Below are 20,757 nucleotides of genomic sequence, written 5' to 3'. Positions count from 1 at the left end.
GAGGTGCTGGCCAGAGGCATGGATTTGGGAGGTATCTGTATAGTGATGATGAATTAAGTTTTAGCCATGAAAGAAATGATTGATGTTAAAAAAAAAAAAAGAAGAAATATTGCAAAGAAAAAGAGGTTTTAGAACTTTGGAGTAGTAAGTGGACAAGAGAAGGCAAAAGTATGTAAATTACTATTATTTCTCTGTCTATTCATCAGTTGATGGACATTTGAAGTTCTCATTTTTGGCTACTACGAATAAAGCTGCTTTGGATTTTGAGGTATAAGTTTTTATGTGATCCTGAGTTTTCATTTTTCTGGGCAAACTCCTAAGGAGTTGAATTGCTGCATATATAGTAAGTAAATTATGTTTAATTTAATTTTTCTTTTAAGATTATTTATTTATTCAGAGAGAGAGAGAGAGAGAGGCAGAGACACAGGCAGGGGAGAAGCAGGCTCCATGCAGGGAGCCCGATGTGGGATGTGATCCCGGATCTCCAGGATCACACCCCAGGCTGCAGGCGGCACTAAACCACTGAGCCACTGGCTACCTGTTTAATTTAATTTAATTTAATTTTTAAAAAGACTTTATTTATTTATTCATGAGAGACACAGGCAGTGACACAGGCAGAGGGAGAAGCAGGCCCCCCGCAGGGAGCCCGATGTGGGACTCAATCCTGGGACCCCCGGGATCATGCCCTGAGCTGAAGGCAAGATGCTCAACTGCTGAGCCATGCAAGCGTCCCAATTATGTTTAATTTTATAATAAACTACCAAACAGTTTTCCATTTTACATTACCACCAGCAATTTATGAGAGTTTTAGTTGTACATCCTCATCCATACATGATTGATATTGTCTGTTTCTTTAAATTTAGCCACTTTAGTGCATTGGTCATAGTATCACTATAGTTTTAATTTGTATTTTTCTAATGAAAACTGTTGGACATCCTTTTTTGTGCTTATTTAGCCACTTACATATCTTTGGTGAAATATCTGTTCAGATATTTTATCTATTTAAAAATATGTTTTTGTATTAATGTGTTTTAAGAATTCTTTTTAGGTATTCTGTATATAAATATGTTTTGCAAATAATTTCTTTCAGAATGGAGTTTGCCTTTTCATTTTCGTAACAGTGCTTTTTGAAGAGCAAAACTTTTTAATTTTGACGGAGTCTAATGTATTGATTTTTTTGAGTCCTATTTAAGAAGTATTTGCCTAATCCAGGGTTGCTAAGATTTTTTTCCTGTGTTTTCTTCTTGAGATCCCCGCCCCCTGCCTGTGCTTGCTCAGAGATAGACTGCACACTTGTGTGTGAGAGCAGGGGGGAGGGAGAGAGAGAACTTTAAGCAGGTTCCATGCCCAGCACAGAGCCTGACACGAGGCTCAGTCTCAGGACCACGAGATCATGACCTGAGCTGAAATCAAGAGTCAGTCACTTAACTGACTAAGCCACCCAGGTGCTCTTCTTTTAGAGATTTTTATGGTTTTAGCTCTTACATTTAGGTCTATGAATCAGTTTGAGTTGATTTTTGTATATGGTGTGAAATTAGGGGTGAGGTTCATTTTTTTTCCCCACATGTATATCCAGTTGTTCTGGGACCCTTTGTGGAAAGTTACCCTTTCCCCATAAACTGCCTTGGCACTTTATTTAGAATTTAATTGGCTATATATGTGTGGGGCTGTTTCTGGACTTTCATTTCTGTTCTGTTGATCTCTCTTTTGCCAATACACATGGCTTGATTACTGGAGCTTTATAATAATCCTTACAGTCACATAATGGAAATTCCTCAGTTTTGTTCTCTTTCAAAATTGTTTTGCTATTCTCAGTCCTTTGCATTTCTATTATGCAAATTTCTGATGAGGACTTTGAAAATTATTTTGTTGTTATTACCCAATTGGGATTTAATGACTTAGTGATCTTGAGAGATAGCTAGGAGGAATGGTTTTTATCATAGCAACAGGACAGAAAATGAACTGAATTGGCAACTGATAGATTCAAACCTTCTGAGGTTGTTAATTTTTTTTTTTAAGAGAGACAGAGAATGAGAGAGGCAGAGACACAGGCAGAGGGAGAAGCAGGCTCCACCCAGGGAGCCTGACATGGGACTCGATCCTGGATCTCCAGGATCACACCCCGGACTGAAGGCGGTGCTAAACCACTGAGCCACCAGGGCTGCCCCTGAGGTTGTTAATTTTTTAAAACTGAGAGTGACTGGGATCCTGGGTGGCTCAGCGGTTGAGCATCTGCCTTTGGCTCAGGTTGTGATCCCGGAGTTCTGGGATCAAGTTCCACATTGGGTTCCTGCAAGGAGCCTGCTTCTCCCTCTGCCTATGTCTCTGCCTCTCTCTCTGTGTCTTTCATGAAGAAATAAATAAGTAAATCTTAAAAAAAAAAAATTTAGAGTGATCTAGAACAAGTGATAATGATAAGAAGCAGCATGATTTGGTGGTTAAATGGTTGGGGATCAGACTGCTCTGGCTTGAATCCTTACTCTATCAGTTATTGTCAGGGTGACCTTGGGCAAACTATATTTCGCTTTTCTGTGTTTCCTTTTCCTTTCCTGGCAAATAAGAATAATAAGAGTACTTATTTCATAGAATTGTTCTGAGATTGAAGAAGGTAATACATGTAAAGGGTTTAGCACAGTGCTGTGTGCTCAGTGAATGTTAGCTCCTGTTACTGCTCTGTTCCCTGGAGAGTGTTCTAAAGCTTCACAATTTGACAAATTCACTTGTAGGTACTATTTAGTCTATCCCTGTGTTCAAATCCTTCAGCTTGCTTCATTTATTTCAGTTTAGAAAGATTGTGATAGTGTTATTTGGTTTCTTTTCCAGTCCTTTGGTCACTTTTCCAGCCCCACTTTTCAGTGGTGAATTTGGTAATTTATGTGTATAATTAAATTTGGATTTGTGCATTTTCCACCATGAGTGGAAAAAAGAACAATTGGCTTTTAGTGGTATAAATCATTACTGTAAATTAAACAAAACAAAACAAGACAACAGCAGTTTTTCTTTGCCAGTGTTTAGTTCATCAGGATTGTGAATTGGTGGTTCTTGAATACAAGCTAAAATCCATTAGTTTGATTTGATTTTGTCTATAGTGCTTTACTTGCTGAATAAGCAGGTCTGCTTCCTGGTTTATTTGACTAGTTCTCATTATTGATGTAGCAAAACAATTTGCCAGCAAACTCAGCAAGTCTCTTCCTTTTCTAAGTGTACTCACTTTCTAAACAGGGATAATAACAAAAAAAAAAAAAAGCTTTTTCCTTTTTATCAGCTGTTTAATTTTGTGCAACCGAACATTGAAAATTTGTATGGTTTAATGAGAGCCCAAATCAGTCAGCCTCATGAAGCCCTCTAGAACAGAATCACTTGGGGCAGAGTGGGGAAAGCTGGATCACAGTATGCACTTAATTTTCAGTTGCAGAACTTTCCAGTTGAGCTATCCTTCTTGCACTTCCTTGATTAATGCTCTTGATAAGTATTGATGTCTGTCTTTTATGAATCTCTAAATTCATCAGTTTAGAGCCTTATAAATTTATTTATGGGTGTGGATGTGGCAGAGGGGTGGTGGTGGTGAAAAACAAGTTCAGTTTTTAGCATGTTGAATTTAAGATTCCTTTGGAACATCTTGGTGTATCATGTTAGCAGTGGATATTCAGGTTTGGAGCTCAGGAGAAAGAATTTGGACTAGACTTATTAGCATATGAAGGGTAGATGAAAGCCTTGGAAGTAGCTGGAATTATGTACAGTGAGAAGAGGAGACAGAAATGGACTGAAGATGGAATTCATGTGGTCTGTCTGTGGTACTGTACTTCCACACTTGGAATCAGTTCTTTGAAAGTGCTTCCGTTATCTGTCAGCTCAGAATAAGATAATATCTGGGTTTAAATTAGATTCCATGTAAATAATGAACTACATAGATGCAAATTGCTCAGTACAGTTCAGCAAGTACTTATTGAGATCCCTCTATGTGCTTTACCTTTGCTGAGTGCTGGGGCTATCTTTGCCCACATGACTTTATCAACTAGTATGAGAAGACACTAAACACATAAGCACACAAATAGTACATAATTGCAAACTGAAAAATGCTGAGATGGTTAGTTTTGGGTACTGTGTGAACATTTTAGAAGAGGGACCTGATCTCATATGGGTTCAGTCAGGGGTGGCTTCCCTGAGTAAGTCACACTTAATTCAACTAGCAGTTACTGAGTACCCAGTATATCTCTGTATTGCTGTTAAAACTGAGATCTTATCTTGTGACTAGATATTAGCTTGGTGAAAGAAGATGGAATGGAGAAGGCAGGCTCTAAGTAGAGGGAACTTCATGTGCAAAGGTCCTGCAATGGAAAGGAAGGAGCATTATTCCTTCCAGGAGTTAAACATCTCAGTTATAGTTTATAGAAGGGAGAGAGGGGGAGACAGGTCAGTTCTTGACCTTTGCAACCTTGGAGAGATTTTGTTCTTTAGAATAAAACTATTGAAAAGCTTCTGAAAAAAATTTAACATTTTAACCCTTTTATTTTTTATTTTCTTTTTAATTTTTTTTTTTTTTTTTTTTTTTTTTTTTTATTTATTTATGATAGTCACAGAGAGAGAGAGAGAGAGAGGCAGAGACACAGGCAGAGGGAGAAGCAGGCTCCATGCACCGGGAGCCCGACGTGGGATTCGACCCCGGGTCTCCAGGATCGCGCCCTGGGCCAGAGGCAGGCGCCCAACCGCTGCGCCACCCAGGGATCCCTATTTTCTTTTTTAAAGATTTATTTATTTATTCATGAAAGACACACAGAGAGAGGCAGAGACATAGGCAGAGGGAGAAGCAGGCTCCCCTCAGGGAGCCTAATGTTGGACTTGATCCGGGATTCCAGGATCATGCCCTGAGCCAAAGGCAGACACTCAAGTGCTGAGCCACCCAGGCGTCCCCTTTTTACCCTTTTAAACAGACTTTATGAACTTTTTATTTAAAAAATATTAAACCTATACATTAGTGTAAAGAATATTTCCTAACATTCATTTTTTTTCAGGAGTGTTATGTAGTTTTCATTGTGCAAATTTTTCATCTCCTTGGTTGTTAATTTCTCAGTATTTTATTCTTTTTGATACTATTATAATTGAAATTGTTTTCATAATTTTGTTTTCAGATTGTTCATTGTTAGTTATAGAAATGCAACTGATTTGTGTGTGTATGCTGACTTTGTGTCCTGATACTTTGCTGAATTTATGAATTCTAATAGTTTTTTTTGGTGGACTTCTTAGGGTTTTCTGCATGTAAGGTATTTGTGAACAGAGATGACTTTACTTCTACTTTGGATGCCTTTTATTTTTCATGCCTAATTACTGTGATTAGAACTTCTAGTACTGTGTTGAATTAAAGTGGCAAAAGTAGACATCTTTGCCTTGTTACTGATCTTAGAGGAGAAGCTTTCACCATTGAGTATGATGTTTGCTGTGGGTTTTCATATATGGCTTTTATTACGTTGAAGTAGTTTCCTTCTGTTCCTAGTTTCTTGTTTTTCCCATGAAAAGGTATTTAATTTCATCAAATGCTTTTTCTGGATCAATTGAGATGAACTTGGGGTTTGTTTTCCTTTCATTTGGTTTCAATGAATCTTGAGCAGGCTTAGGAATAGCTCCTGGTACTTGCTCTCAGAAATTCTCTGACCTCTTCTTGCTTCTCTGCATTTTTAGTCTTGTTTGCAGCTATCTTTGTTAATGTAAGTACTTACTTTCATTTTGTAGTATTTTATTACATCTCCTGTTTTCTCTCAAATTCTCTATTTTTTGTTTTCAAAGTCCTTAGTTTCTCATAACTCTGACCTCCACTGCTACCTCATGGAGATTGTAATAACTTCTAAGGATTTTTTGGATCATTGCCTCCTTTGGATACTTATGGCAAGGAACAATATTATAATTCGGACCCACTTGAGTTCTACATTATTAGTAGTTCTGCACTTCTAGACTTTAGTTCTATACTTTTACACTTGAGGTTAGAGGTTGGGTATAGATATTATATGAATGGTAACTCTATCTGTGGTTGTGGATAATAATAATAATGGTAATGATAATAGCTACCATAACACTGATGTATCAGAACTGAACTGAGGAAAAAGGTTTGTAGAAGAGGTTGTCTCTGTTGAATTACAGTTTATAATTTAGTTGGACAACTCCTAAATTGAGTTTTAGTCAATCATTGACTGACTTGAAGTTAACTTGTCTGAAAGTTACTCTTTCAGTAGCTAATATTATTTAAATGTAGACATTATTTGTAATTAATTAATTAATTTAACAAACACTGTCGTGTTTTAGGCTGCATGCTAAGGGAATTAAAGTTGAATAAGATGGAGTCTCCATCCAAGGAAGTGCATTATCTATTAGGGTTAGAGTGAAAAAACTATAATTACAGTTCAGAGTGAGAAGTGTTCTCTTAGTTCAGAGTGAGAGTTAGAAACCCTAGTTTGCAAGTTCTAAAAGGTCTTGCTTGCATGGAAGAGGGTGGAAGAAGATCAACTGGAAAGTACCTAAATTCCTGATTGTAAGGAGGAGGTTGCTGGTGTAAAGCAATTGGCCTTTACATGGTATGCCATAGCCTTTCGAGGCTTGAAACAAGAGCATAACAGATAGAAAGACAGAGGATGGACAGGAGTTGGGGAGAACCTGGTGTCAGGGAGTTGAGTAAGGAAGCTACTGAGAGGTCAGCATAGAGAGAATTTTCGATTAGATACATTTCTGACTCCAGTTCCACTTTTGCTGTGTGGGTTTTATACAAAATCAGGCAATTCTTGGTTGGTAAGACAACCATCTGGTTGTCTTGCAATTCAACTCACTATGACACTGTTTACTTAGAGATAGTGTCAGGTCCCACAGGTTAAGGGTTCAGTCCTTGAAGACTGCCACCACTCCCCCCTAATGCCAATCACAAGTACAAGTTGTCATCTGTACTCCTGACCAGCTGGCTGTAGATCGGAGGTTCCAGTGACTTTTCTTTGGGTTTGATTAATTTGCTAGAATGGCTCTCAGAACTCAGAGAAACATTTTACTTCCTAGATTACCAATTTATTATGAAAGGATATAACTCAGGAACAGCCAGATGGGAAGAGATGCATAGGGCAAGGTATAGAGGAAAGAGAGTATGGAGCTTCCACACCCATTTGGAGCATGATGCTCTCCCTGAGTCTCCATGTATGCACCAACCTGGAAGCTTTCCATACCCCTTTTTAAAAAGATTTTATTTTAAAGTAATTTGTTTGCCCATCCTGGGACCTGAAATCACAACCCAAAGATCAGGAGTTGCATACCCCACTGACTGAGCCAGCTAGGCCCCGCCCCCCTTTTATGAAGGTTCATTACAAAGGCACAATTGATTAAATCATTGACCATTGGTGGTTGAAGTCAGTCTTCAGTTCCTCACCCCTCCTCAGAGGTCAGGGGACGGGACTCAAAGTTCCTACCCTCCAGTCACAATGGTTGGCTCCACTGGCAACTAGCCCCTGTTCTCAGATACTTTCCAAAAGTCAATTAATGTAACAAAAGATACCTTTATTACTCTCATCACATGAAATTCCAAGGGTTTTAGAAGCTTTCTGCTAGGAATGGGGACATAGACCAAGCATATATGTATATCTTATCATAAATCACAGTGTCACAGCTATCATCCTTAGGTACTGATTACAAAGGTGAAGATGAGGGGTGACAATATTACACTTCTCCAAAAGAAATTCTTCGGTGGAGTAGGTTGGGGTTGGGGAACTGGGCATGTGTATTTGACATGTTCTCACCTTTAATTCTTAACATCCACCCTGCATTTAGAATTAATTTTTCCAGGGAGTGATGCTGTGGGGCTGTGGAAATAGTGCTGGACTTTAGACTCATCATACACTAACACTAACTTTTTATGTGTACTTGAATCTGCTTCTGGATGCTCGTTTCTTCTCTATTGATATTTTCTAATGTAATATGTTCATATGTCAGAACTCTATTTGATTATTCTAGCATTATAATTTTTAATATCTGGTGGACCGAGAGACCTTTCCCAGTTTCTAATTTTTTCCAGAGGGCTATCTTTTTCTTTCTCTCTCTCTTTCTTCTCTCTCTCTCTCTCTCTTTTTTCCAATTCCTATGTATTTACTTTTACAGATAATTTTAAACATTTCATCAAGTTTTAGAAAATCCAGGGTGATTTTGGTTGATACAGAATTATTTTTATACGTTAACTGAAGAATTGACCACCTAAAATGCTGATTCTTCCTAATTAGAGCATTGTTTAAGCTCTCCATTTATTAAAAGAATTTCTTTTGCTCTCCAGTAGAACTTTATGTATTTATTAATAAAATTTTTGGACATTTCTTGTTCAATTTATTACTAGGTATATTATTTTTTATTTTTTACAACTCTACAACTTTTTCCCTCATATATTTTATAATATACAATTCCTGGTTATTGTTACTAAAGATACCTTTGACTTTTCTTGCCTTGTAACTGCTTTTAATACAATTTAGTCACACGTATAGTGGTGTGTGTGTGTGTGTGTGTGTGTGTGTGCATGATGTTTAAGACTAGTTAGTAATTTAGGCTTATCTTGAGTTTTCTTTTAAAATTTAGAATAGGGAACTAGTCATGAGTTAACAAAGAATATTTTCTGGATGAGGGCACCTGAGTGGTTCAGTTGGTTAAACGTGGACTCTTGATTTTGGCTCAGGTCATGATTTTGGGATTGTGAGATTGAGCCCCACTTTAAGATTCTTTGTTTCAATTTGTCCCTCCACACCCCGTTTGTGCGTGCTCCCTCCCTCTCACTCTCTCTCAAAAATTTTTTTTTCTGGGATCCCTGGGTGGCGCAGCGGTTTGGCGCCTGCCTTTGGCCCAGGGCGCGATCCTGGAGACCCGGGATCGAATCCCACATTGGGCTCCCGGTGCATGGAGCCTGCTTCTCCCTCTGCCTATGTCTCTGCCCCCCTCTCTCTCTCTCTGTGACTATCATAAATAAATAAAAATTAAAAAAAATTTTTTCTGAATGATATTTTGGCTGTAAAATCAGAAGGTACACTGATATCAATTCTGTAAGTAGCAAATAGGATTATACCTTATTTAAGCCTGTTGGTTTATATTTTTAAAGAATACCCTTGTTTCCTTAAAATTAAGTACTATGAATAGTTTTTTAATGCCTGTTGTGGAAATAATATACCTAGTCCAACCTCTTCGGGGCTAGGGAATGAGTTTATGTAACCATCCATTAGAGTCTGATTTAGAGTAAAAATCAAATTGAGTTACAAAAAGTTACAGTCACAGGCAGCATGAATAGTTCCTCAGATAATACAACTTCCAAACCTCTCATTATCCAAGTTACCCTCAGTTTTGCTTTCACTTACATGTACCATTATTTTAAGGACCACAAAATTTAAAAGTTTGCCCAAATTCTGAGTCACAGTTTGTATAATGCTATATGATAGTAGCTTTGGGATTTGATATGATAAAGTCCCTTTCGTTACAAATATGTTCTTCATTTTGGGTCAAGGTGAGGTAAAAGGCCAAGAATAAGATTCTCACATAGAGTCTTGAGTTTTGAAGTCTCTAGATGAATGTGTATATGCATGCTGCAATACGCTGCTGCTCAGCACATTCCCAGAAATCCTTATTGAGGATCCTGAGAGCACAGTGCTAGCTCCAAGATGATTTGTTAAACATTGATTCTGCTTTAGTAATTTTTTTCTCTTTGTCCAGTTCTGCCAAGATTGCAACTTCTATTTTTGTTTTGAAAACTTTGTTGTGAGGAGTTTGCAGCCATCTCCCTATTTTCTGTTTCAACTATGTTCAGGGGCAGTTGGTGAGCAGGGTCATGAGAGTGTGGGACCACCGTATAGTTGGATCATGACTCTCAAAAGGGGATGTGACCACTTAGAGCTAGATACTTCTGAGTTTGATTTTTATTTATTCTGTAATCAACTACCTCACTGTGATAGCAATTTCTAGAACACTGACTTTTTTTTTTCAATTACATTATTGATAATGATGAAAGTGGGCAGTTGTCTTGAATTTGACTCTAGGAATTAGTTTTGCTACTGTTTTTCTTCTATTTTTTTAAAAAAGATTTTATTTATTCATGAGAGACACAGAGAGAGCAGAGATACAGGCAGAGGGAGAAGCAGGCTCCCTTAGGGAAGCCCGATGTGGGACTCGATCCCTGGACCCCCGGAATCACAACCTGAGCCAGAGGCAGAGACTCAACCACTGAGCCACCCAGGCATCTCTCTTCTATTCTGTGATACGAAATTTTTAATAATTCAAAGAAGGAAACCTTGATCCTTGCCCTATTAGATTTTTTTAGGAGTAGGTATCGCATTTTGTCAGATGCTTTTTTAACATCTCGCAATGTAACATGGTTTTTGTAATGTTAATAGATTTTCTTTTTTCTTTTTTTTTTTTTTTGTTAATAGATTTTCTATGTTGCTCTATCATTATATTCCTTTTTTAAAAAAAAGATTGATGTGAGAGAGAGTAAGAGCCAAGAGCGATAGATCATGAGCATGGCAGGACGGGGTAGAGGGAGAAGCAGACTCCCCAGTGAACAGGGAGCCCATTGTGGGGCTTGATCTCAGGACCCTGGGATCATGACCTGAGCGGAAGGCAGATGTCACCCAGATACCCACCATCATTATATTCCTCAAATAAACCCCACACACATCTCATGTGTTAACCTTTTAATATACTATTCCACTTTGCTTGCTAATATTTTAGTTGTGGATTTTTACAGCTACCTTTATAGGGCAGGATTATAATTGTATTTTTGTGCTTTGTTGAGTTTTTTTTTTAAGATTTATTTATTTATTCATTCAGAGAGAGCAAGAGAGAGGCAGAGACACAGGCAGAGGGAGAAGCAGGCTCCATGCAGGAAGCCCAATGTGGGACTTGATCCCGGGTCTCCAGGATCACACCCCGGGCTGCAGGCGGCGCTAAACCGCTGCGCCACCGGGGCTGCCCTGCTTTGTTGAGTTTTGATATTACTTTATTGCCTACTTAAGAAGAGTGAAGACTCTTTCCTCAATTCCCTGAGACATTTAAAGTAGTGTGTTTCCTGAAGGCATAAAGTGATTTCTTTTTTAAAACATTCAGAGCTTGATTTTTGTTGTTAGTTTCTTTGAATCTCACTGATTTTTTCAGTAGTATCCTAACTATTCCAGCTCTCTGATTCATTGTGAATTACTAGCTGGTTGGTTTTCTTCAAATGCATCCTTCATTGAGGACATATGAAATACCAGACTGTGCTAAGTGCATTGTATAATTTTTATCTCCCAAATTATCAGTTTTGACTCATTATAGATTATAGAACTAAAAGGAAAGTCATTGACTCATTACATTTTTTTCCTCACATTCTAAACTCAGGTTTGTTTTCTTAGGATCTTGTATGAACATGTTTATGCTTTCTGGCTATTCCAGTCCATTTCTATTCTTCAAATACTCTTGACTTTCTTTCCTTTGAATTCACAATTCGATGAACCTGAAATGGCATCTTGTAATTTTTTTTTGACCCATCAAAGTCATTCTTGTTGTATATTTGTTTGTATATTTCTTGTGTATCTGAGCACTGTTGATTCTGTCTTCTTTTGGTAACATATCCAAGTTCATTTTGGGGAAGCACTTCCTACCATACTCATTTTCTTTTTTTAAGTAATTTATTGAGTCGAAATTCACATAACACATAATTAACCACTTTACCACTTTAAAGTGAATAATTCATTTGTACCTAGTGCATTCACAATATTGTGCAACCACCATCTCTGTCTAGTTCTAAAACATTTTCATTACTCTAAAGTAAAACCCCTTCTACGTTAAGTATTAAGCAATTTCTCCCTGATGTGGGACTTGATCGCTAGCCTCTGACAACTACTAACTTTTTTTTTTTTTTTTAATCTCTGTGCATTTGCCAGTTCTGGATGTTTGAAGTAAATAAAATCATACAACATGTGGCCTTTTATGTCTGGTTTCTTCACATAGGGTGCATCAAATCATTATGTTTGTAGCCTTTGGGTAAATACCCAGTAGTGTAATTGCTCTATTTTGTCAAAGTCTTCAATCAGTGTGGTTCTATTTCATTGCATCTCCTGTTTGTGTTTTTGCTTTTGTTTTACAAAAGCTGTTACTATACTATTTGTGTTTTAATGATGCGGTGCTAGTCTAATTCTTTTGCCTTTTATTTTTATTTTTTTTAAAGATTGTATTTATTCATTCATGAGAGACACAGAGAGAGACATAGGCAGAGGGAGAAGCAGGCTCTATCCAGGGAGCCCAATGCCAGGACTTAATCCCAGAATCCTGGGATCACCCCCTGAGCCAAAGGCAGACCCTCAACCACTGAGCCACCCAGGTGCCCCTCTTTTGCCTTTAAAATTATTGGATCTTTTTGCCTGGAGGTCTTTTTTTAAAAAAATATTTTATTTATTTATTCATGAGAGACACAGAGAGAGGGAGGCAGAGACACAGGCAGAGAGAGAAGCAGGCTCCACACAGGGAGCCCAACACCGGACTTGATCCCGGGATCCCAGGACTACTCCCTGGGCTGAAGGCAGGCACTAAACCGCTGAGCCATCCAGGGATTCCCTTGCCTGGAAGTCTTAAGGATTTTATCTTTATCTTTGAAATCTAGTAGTTTTACTAGGTTAATATTTTGGAGCTGATTGTTCTGGGTTAATTTTCCCAGGCTCCTTGTGAGCCGTTACTGTGTTGATTTAGATTTTTTCTATTTTTGGCAAAATTTCTTAGCTTGTAACTTTAAAACCAGAGCGCTCATGCTCTCGCTCGCTCGCTCTCTCTCCCTCTCAAAAACTTCTTCAGGTAATCAGTAGTACATAAAGCCCTTTACCTGTCTTCTGTTTCTGCTAATTTCTCTCCAATTCTTGATTTTCATAATGTCATTTTAATTTTCATAGTTGTTTCTGTGCTTTTTTCTTTTTTACTTGCCATTACTTTTTATTCGAGTCTACTCTTCCTTAGCACTTTGCAATTCATTCTTCATTTCTGGGAATTTTGTCTTTTTCTGCCATTTCTTTTTTGAATAGAGTCAACTTTTCTCCTTTCTTTCCCTCCTTTCTCTTCTTTTCTCTTTTTTGGTCTTTTTTTTTTTTTTTTTTTGATGGTTTGTTTCTGCTTACTTTTTAAATTTCCATCTCAAAGTTTTTTGTATCTTCAAATGATTCAGTGTGTTTAGTTTTGTCTAGATTATTAACTTTCATTTTCTTCTGTTTTGTTGTTATATGGAAGATTTCTTTCAGCTATATGTGAAATTTTCTCTCCTGATTTTCTACAGTAGCTCTGTATGGACTTTTCTCTTGTTCATTTTCATGGCATTGGGTGTTTTATAATATTCTTAATTTAATGGCACTCTTCTGTCAACATAGCAAAGTCAAAGTACTTTAGAGGGGTTTTAGTTTAGTTTTTTCATGAAGTGTTGCTAATGTTTCCAATTTTATGGTTCTCTTTTGCCTCTCAGAATCCTAAACATTTCCTCTTTTTTCTTTCACTACCCCGTTGCCAAAAGATGCTTCTCTCTTCCTGTTTGTTTTTTTTCCCCTCCTGTCTGCATTTCCAGTAGTGCTTACTTAATTACCCCGTCTTTGTATTTTATTATTATTTTTTGCTTTTTAAAAGATTTTATTTATTAGAGAGCACGCGTGAGAGAGAGCATGAGCAGTGGCGAAGGGGAGGGGGAGGGGGAGAAGCAGATTCTCTCTTGAGCAGGGAGCTGGATGCAGGACCTGATCTCAGGATGCTTGGATCACAATCTGAGACGAAGACAGACACTTAACCGACTGAGTCACCCAGGCACCCGTATTTTTTTTTTTAAGTAGGCTCCATATCCAGTATGGGGTTTGAACTCACAACCCTGAGATCAAGACCTGAGCTAATATCAAGAGTTGGACTCTTAACTAACTGAGCTACTCAGGCACCCCTCCCTCCTCTACACAGTGTTTAATAAATAATTACTAAATGAAGAGGGAAGAGGCTTATGTGTTCTTTTCTCCTTCCCAAGTATATACTTTCTGAGTATCTAATGAAGATAATTAAGCATAGTAATCAAAATCTTAGAAGGGAAGTGTAATCAGATTTTATATTTAGCATTAAAAATTTTTTTTTATGATAGTCACACACACAGAGAGAGAGAGAGAGAGAGAGAGGCAGAGACACAGGCAGAGGGAGAAGCAGGCTCCATGCACCGGGAGCCCGACGTGGGATTTGATCCCGGGTCTCCAGGATCGTGCCCTGGGCCAAAGGCAGGTGCCAAACCGCTGCGCCACCCAGGGATCCCTATATTTAGAATTTAATAGGGCATGCTGAGAAATAGGAAACTCCTTTTAATTAGTTTAGGATTACTATCACTTGAATTCTTTCTTAAAGATTGCCTATATCATGAGAATAAAGTGTCCTTCAGTATTTGAGGATGTTTTTCTAGTAGCATTTGTTAAGACTTCTTTCTTCAAACTAAGTCCCCACCTCCCCTGCAATAATTTATGTTGAAAATTTTAAACATATGGCAAAGTTGAAAGATCCTCAAATAACAGACATACTTACCACTGAGATTCTACCATTAATCTTTTAATATTTTTGTTTTATCACATACCTATTGATATATATATGGGTATATATAAAGATATATTACATATCAATGCAACTTATTTTTTGTTGTATTTCAAAATAAACTACAGACATCAGTATACTTACCCCTCCCCCAAATTTATTTCAATATGCATATCAACTAGAGTTCAGTATTTATTGAGGTAAAATTCACATTCAGTGAGATGTAAAAATCTTAAATGTATGTTTACTGAATATGATTAATGCATGTACCTGGGTAATTCAATAATAAACACCTCAGGAAGTTCCTTCATGCTCCTTCCTAGTTTAATCATGCTCTCACCTCTGGGGCAACCATATTTTTATTTAAGCCTTTTAATGGACAAATGTTTTCTTTTGGGTAAACCCCTAGGAAAAAGATTGTTGGGTCATTGAGTAGAGATTAGTTTTAGTTTCATAAGAAAACTTTTAGTTTTATAAGAAACATTCAGTCGTTGTTCCTTTTAGAGAGTTTTGGCTCCTTTACATACTTGCTAACATTTGGTACTGTTAGCCTTAAACAAATTTTACCCATGCTTCTGGAATTGTAATCGTATCTCTTTGTGTTTTTAATGTGTGTTTTCTGATTAATAGTGATTTTGAGCACTTGTGCTTATTGGCCATTCATATATCTTTGGTGAAGTTTTGTTCAGTCTTTTGACTATTTTAAAAATTAAATTGTCTTTTTATTATTGAGTTGTAGGAGTTCTTTATGTATCTTGGATGCCAGTCTTTTGTGGGTTATATGTTTTGTGAATATTTTATCCCATAGAACTTAATTTTTAAATAATTAAAAAAACACAAATACTTATGGATTATTTGCTATAAGTACTTATGGATTATTTGCTATATGTTGGAAGACAGCAGTAAACAAAATAGACAAAAATATTTCTCCCCTTTTGGAGTCACTTTGGTTCCTCCATACAGCTAGCGAGACTGGTAAGAAGGCTTCTTCAGTGATCCAAGAGATGATGATGATGGCTTGAGGCAGGGTTTTAGCAATGAAGGGAGTGAGAACTGTTTAGATTCTGGATGTATTTGAAAATAGTGCTGACTGATTTGGAGTGTAAGAGAGGGAGGAGTCAATGGTGACTCCCAAGGTTTTTGGCCAGAGGAGCTAGAAGAATAGAGTTGCCATTTATTTTTTTTTATTTTTTTATTTTTTTTGGTCAACACCTTTTATTTATTTATGGTTGTTCCAGTATAGTTGACAATGTTTCATTAATTTCAGTGATTCAATAATTCTATACATTATGCAGTGCTCACCACAAATGGAGCTACCACCTGTCACCATACAATGCCATTATAGTACCATTCACTATATTCCCTATGCTGTGCCATTTATTGAGATGAGGAAATCTACAGGAGGAACAGGTTTGAGTGGGCGTGGTAGTAGTGATGGATTAGGAATTCAGTTTTGAATATGTTGAGATGCCTTTTGGGTATCTGTATGGATATCTATATGGGTAGGTCAGGTGGGCAATTGTATATATGAGTTTGGAGTTCAGAGAAAAGATTGGAGTTGGAACTATGAATTTGGGGTCATCAGCATGTACTGAAGATAAAAGGTACACAAATCAGGATGCCTGGGTGGCTCAGCAGTTGAGCATCTGCCTTTGGCCCAGGGCATGATCCTGGGATTCAGAATCAGTCGCACCTCAGGCTCCTTGCTGGGAGCCAGCTTCTGCCTCAGCCTGTGTCTCTGCCTGCCTCTCTCTCAATCTTTCTCTCTCTCTCTCTCACTGTGTCTCTCATGAATAAATAAATAAAAATCTTTTTTAAAAAAGTACACATCACAAATTTTTAAAATAAACTTTATTTGGGGGGTACTTTTATATTTACGCAAAAGTTACAAAGATTGTTCATAGTTCCCATATGCGTCCTTCACCCATTTTTCCTTAATATTAGCATTATATAACTATAGGACATTTATCAAAGTTAAACTACTAATGTTGGTTACATTTCTGTTAATTGCAGTTCAGACTTTGTTTCACCAGTTTGAAATCGCTAATTGTAAATGTAAGATAGAAGTTCAGAAACATTTTGCAAATCATCTGCATAAGTTTTTGACTGCTTTTTCATCTTCCTTTATAGAACTAATGGCTGAAGAGTAAACCGACATGGCAACTATGGTTCCACCAGTGAAACTGAAATGGCTTGAACACCTCAACAGCTCCTGGATTACAGAGGACAGTGAATCTATTGCTACAAGAGAGGGAGTTGCTGTTTTGTATTCTAAACTGGTCAGCAATAAAGAAGTAGTACCTTTGCCCCAACAAGTTTTGTGCCTCAAAGGACCACAGTTGCCAGACTTTGAACGTGAGTCTCTTTCAAGTGATGAGCAGGACCACTATTTGGATGCCCTTCTTAGCAGCCAGCTAGCACTAGCGAAGATGGTATGTTCAGATTCCCCATTTGCTGGGGCGCTTCGGAAAAGACTGCTTGTGCTCCAGCGTGTCTTTTATGCACTTTCTAATAAATACCATGACAAAGGCAAAGTGAAACAGCAGCAGCATTCTCCAGAGAGCAGCTCTGGTTCAGCAGATGTCCATTCTGTTAGTGAACGTCCCCGGTCAAGCACTGATGCACTTATAGAAATGGGTGTTCGAACTGGTCTAAGTTTATTATTTGCACTTCTAAGACAAAGTTGGATGATGCCTGTGTCAGGACCTGGTCTTAGTCTTTGCAACGACGTTATTCATACTGCAATTGAAGTTGTCAGCTCTTTGCCGCCATTATCTTTAGCAAATGAAAGCAAGATTCCTCCGATGGGTTTGGACTGCTTATCACAAGTGACAACCTTTCTTAAAGGAGTAACTATTCCTAATTCTGGGGCAGACACTTTAGGTCGTAGATTAGCTTCTGAGTTGCTACTTGGTTTAGCAGCTCAGCGAGGCTCTTTGCGGTATCTTCTTGAATGGATAGAAATGGCTTTGGGGGCTTCAGCGGTTGTAAATTCCATGGAGAAAAGCAAACTACTATCAAGCCAGGAAGGAATGATCAGCTTTGACTGCTTTATGACTATATTAATGCAGATGAGGCGTTCTTTGGTATGTACTATAAATTTGTATTTTAATCTGTAATAAACCATCTCATTCTTCTTTCAATTTCTTTTATTTACTGCTCCCTAATACCAGGAATTAGGGAAGAAGAGAGTTTTAACTTTTGTTGAGTACTTACTACTGACCAGATGCTTTTTATGCACTGTCTGGTTCAATTACCATGTTACTGTGTGAGGTAGATATTATTTATCCTTATCTTAAGGATGAAGAAACTGTAGTAGTTATCCTAAATTTACATATCTATTTGGCAAACGAATTGGAAGTTAAATACATACCAAGTAAGCACTTATGAGGCAGATGCTATGTTAACTAATTCTGACAACCCCAAGTCTGTCTGCAAAGCCTATGTTTTTTCTGACTACCGTGTGGCTTTAGTTATCATTTATGTTAAATTGATTCATTTTTGGGATGCCTGGGTGGCCCAGTGGTTGAGTATCTGCCTTTGGCTCAAGGTGTGATCCTGCTGTTCCGGAATCAAGTCCCACATCGGGCTCCCTGCATGGAGCCTGGTTCTCCCTCTGCCTCTGTCTCTGCCTCTCTCTCTGTTTCTCATGAATAAATAAATAAAATCTTTTAAAAAAAATAGTAAGTAGATTCATTTTTTCCCCATGAAGGCCTACCTTAAATAAATATATTTATAAATAAATAGGTAAACTATAATAAAGTGGTAAAATATAATAAGTTTATATTATCGTTGTATTTCTAGTTTCCTCTCCACATTGCCTCTTTCATTCCAGGACAAATACACCTTGTCAAAAGGGCTCTCCCTCCAGAGCCTCCATAGTGTACATGGTTAGACCCTATAATATAGTTCCTTATTGTGATAAGGGCACCCTGGAAAACTAGATTGCTTTCCACAGAATTCTGGATCTACTCTGGGGAAGAATCTTGTATATTTAATTTAGTTTGGGTCTCCTAAAGTCACCACAGGCCTATATTAGATTGAATTTACTTAAATCTCAGATTGACTTTAGGGGAAAGAGATGGTTATTAATTTAATTTTATGTTTATTGTTCCTAATTGCAGTAAGTGATAGAGTCTGATGCTCTTGGTCTCCAGAACCCACATTTCTTTTATTTCACAGTGTTATCTGAGAATTCAGAAAATAGGTATATCCTCTCCTGGTACGCTGAACTCTAACTTGACCTGATCTTCCCCGCCTTAAGTTTCTCTACCATTGAACAACTGGGATAAAACTTACCCCCAAGCTAGAAGTTAAAGGGGGGAGACACATAACCATCAACATAATACATAAGGCCTAGCGAAAATGAGTTCAATCCTTAATTTTTGTTTACTTGTATGATTCCTAGCCTTCACTAATGATACACAATACACAGTAATTGTGTTTGAATGGGAGTTTACAAGATTCTCATTGACTGATATTTAAATAAAAAGGTAGGAAATAATGTCAATGTGTATCTCTGAATTCTAAAAGAATAAACAACAGTAAAAACACCTTTGGTCGTTGATACCAGTAGGTGTTTGTTTACCACCGTGTGCCAAGTACAGTTAGGCACTGAGTTTAAAAGGTAAATGAACTTCATAGCATCCATGCTCTCAGCCAGCTCACAGTTTAAGGAAAGAGAGATGCACAAGCATTTCAAATTAATGATAATGTGCTATAGTAGAGGTGTCCACAGGGAGGAGGTGATGGAACACAGGAGAACTGGAGGGAAAGGGCAGAAAATGCCTATGGAGGAAGGATCCCTGAGCTTAGTTGAAAAGTAGGAAGAGTTTGCCTGCAAACATGATGTGTTTGCACACAACATGTGAGTGTGGGGAGCTGGAGAGGTTTTCAGAGGAGAGGACCAGAGTTCACAAAGTAGCCAAGGTGTAGGAAAGCAAGCCCCTGGATGTATGGAGTGGAATGGGATGAGGGGAAGCTGCCAAGTAGGCAAGGTCTTATATCTTGTGCTATGGGGTGTTGAGACTGGTTCCTATGGGCAGTGGGGAGTCATTGAACCAATTTTAAGTAGAAAAACCATATAGCAAGAATATATGGAAATGTACTCTATTCAGTCTTATGTCTTTGTCAGAATATCTTAAAAAGACAAATACGAAAAAAATAAAAGGTGTAACATTATTTTTGATGGTAATTGCTTAAGAGGGAGGTAATTAGATGAAGACCTATAAAACCATGAATTTATGTTATTTGAATTTCCACTTATCTTTAGACTATCAAAATTCCTATGGTAACAGTGTATAAAGTTATACATTTAATGTACTATATTTTCCAAAATTTAGTTTCTTTAAAAATGCCTAGGTATATTTATTGTTATCTTATTTTCATTAAGAATTCTGTACAGAATGGGTTTTAGAGATATCTTTAATCCTTACTGACTGGGTATAGAGTAGTCTCACCCTTAATTACATTATCCCCCCTTACTCTTGGGGATTATATTCCAAGACCCCCCAATAGAAGCCTGAAACAGCAGATAGTACCAAACCTTCTATGTACTATGGTTTTTCTTATACATACGTACCCTATGATAAAGTTTAAGTTAGGCACAATAAGAGATTAACAACAACAGTAATAGAATAGAACAATATAACAATATACTGTAATACAAGTTATTTAAATGTGGTTTCTCTTTCAAAATATCTTATTGTACTGCACTACCGTCTTGTGATGATGTGAGATGATAAAATACTGATGAGATAAAGATGAAATGAGGTGAATGAATAGATATTGGGACTTAATGTTAAGTCAATTGACCTTCTGACTATATGTCAGAAAGAGGAACATCTGCTTCTGGACTGCTATTGACCTTGGGTAGCTGCAACCACACAAAGTGGAACTGTGGATGGGGGGATGGGGGAGTACAATATTGCCTATATTGGGAAGAATAGAAATCAGTGACAGTATTTGAAGGATGTGTTATTCATTTGGTATTTTTAAATTTAGCAAGAATTTATTAGATTTCTTGTTTTTTCTTCCTCAGGGTACATGATGCAAATTAATAATTGCTGCTACTAGTTTTGAGTTCTTACTGTATATTAGAAACTGCGCTAAGCATGTTTTATCCATAACTCTAATTTTCCCAACAGCCCTAAGTAATATCAGCATTATTCCTGCCTAAGGATAAGGAGACTTATCCTTCACTCA

At 37.5% G+C, this 20,757-nt stretch overlaps 1 protein-coding gene across 8 annotated transcripts in view; it reads left to right on the top strand.

The window, feature by feature from the left end:
• The window catches only part of HERC1 (HECT and RLD domain containing E3 ubiquitin protein ligase family member 1), a 183,851-nt gene that overhangs the window by 26,397 nt on the left and 136,697 nt on the right, over positions 1-20,757 (top strand). For all 8 annotated transcript variants that reach the window (XM_038580636.1, XM_038580639.1, XM_038580641.1 and 5 more), the window contains exon 2: positions 16,684-17,639. In XM_038580636.1, the coding sequence (XP_038436564.1) occupies positions 16,710-17,639 (930 nt within the window). In that variant the 5' untranslated portion in view covers positions 16,684-16,709. The remainder of the gene's footprint in view (positions 1-16,683; positions 17,640-20,757) is intronic.

This window comes from Canis lupus, chromosome 30 (assembly GCF_011100685.1).
Source record: "Canis lupus familiaris isolate Mischka breed German Shepherd chromosome 30, alternate assembly UU_Cfam_GSD_1.0, whole genome shotgun sequence".
Lineage (NCBI taxonomy): Eukaryota > Metazoa > Chordata > Mammalia > Carnivora > Canidae > Canis > Canis lupus.
Note: the sequence above shows the minus strand (reverse complement) of the source record. Positions and strands in the feature narration are given on the sequence as shown.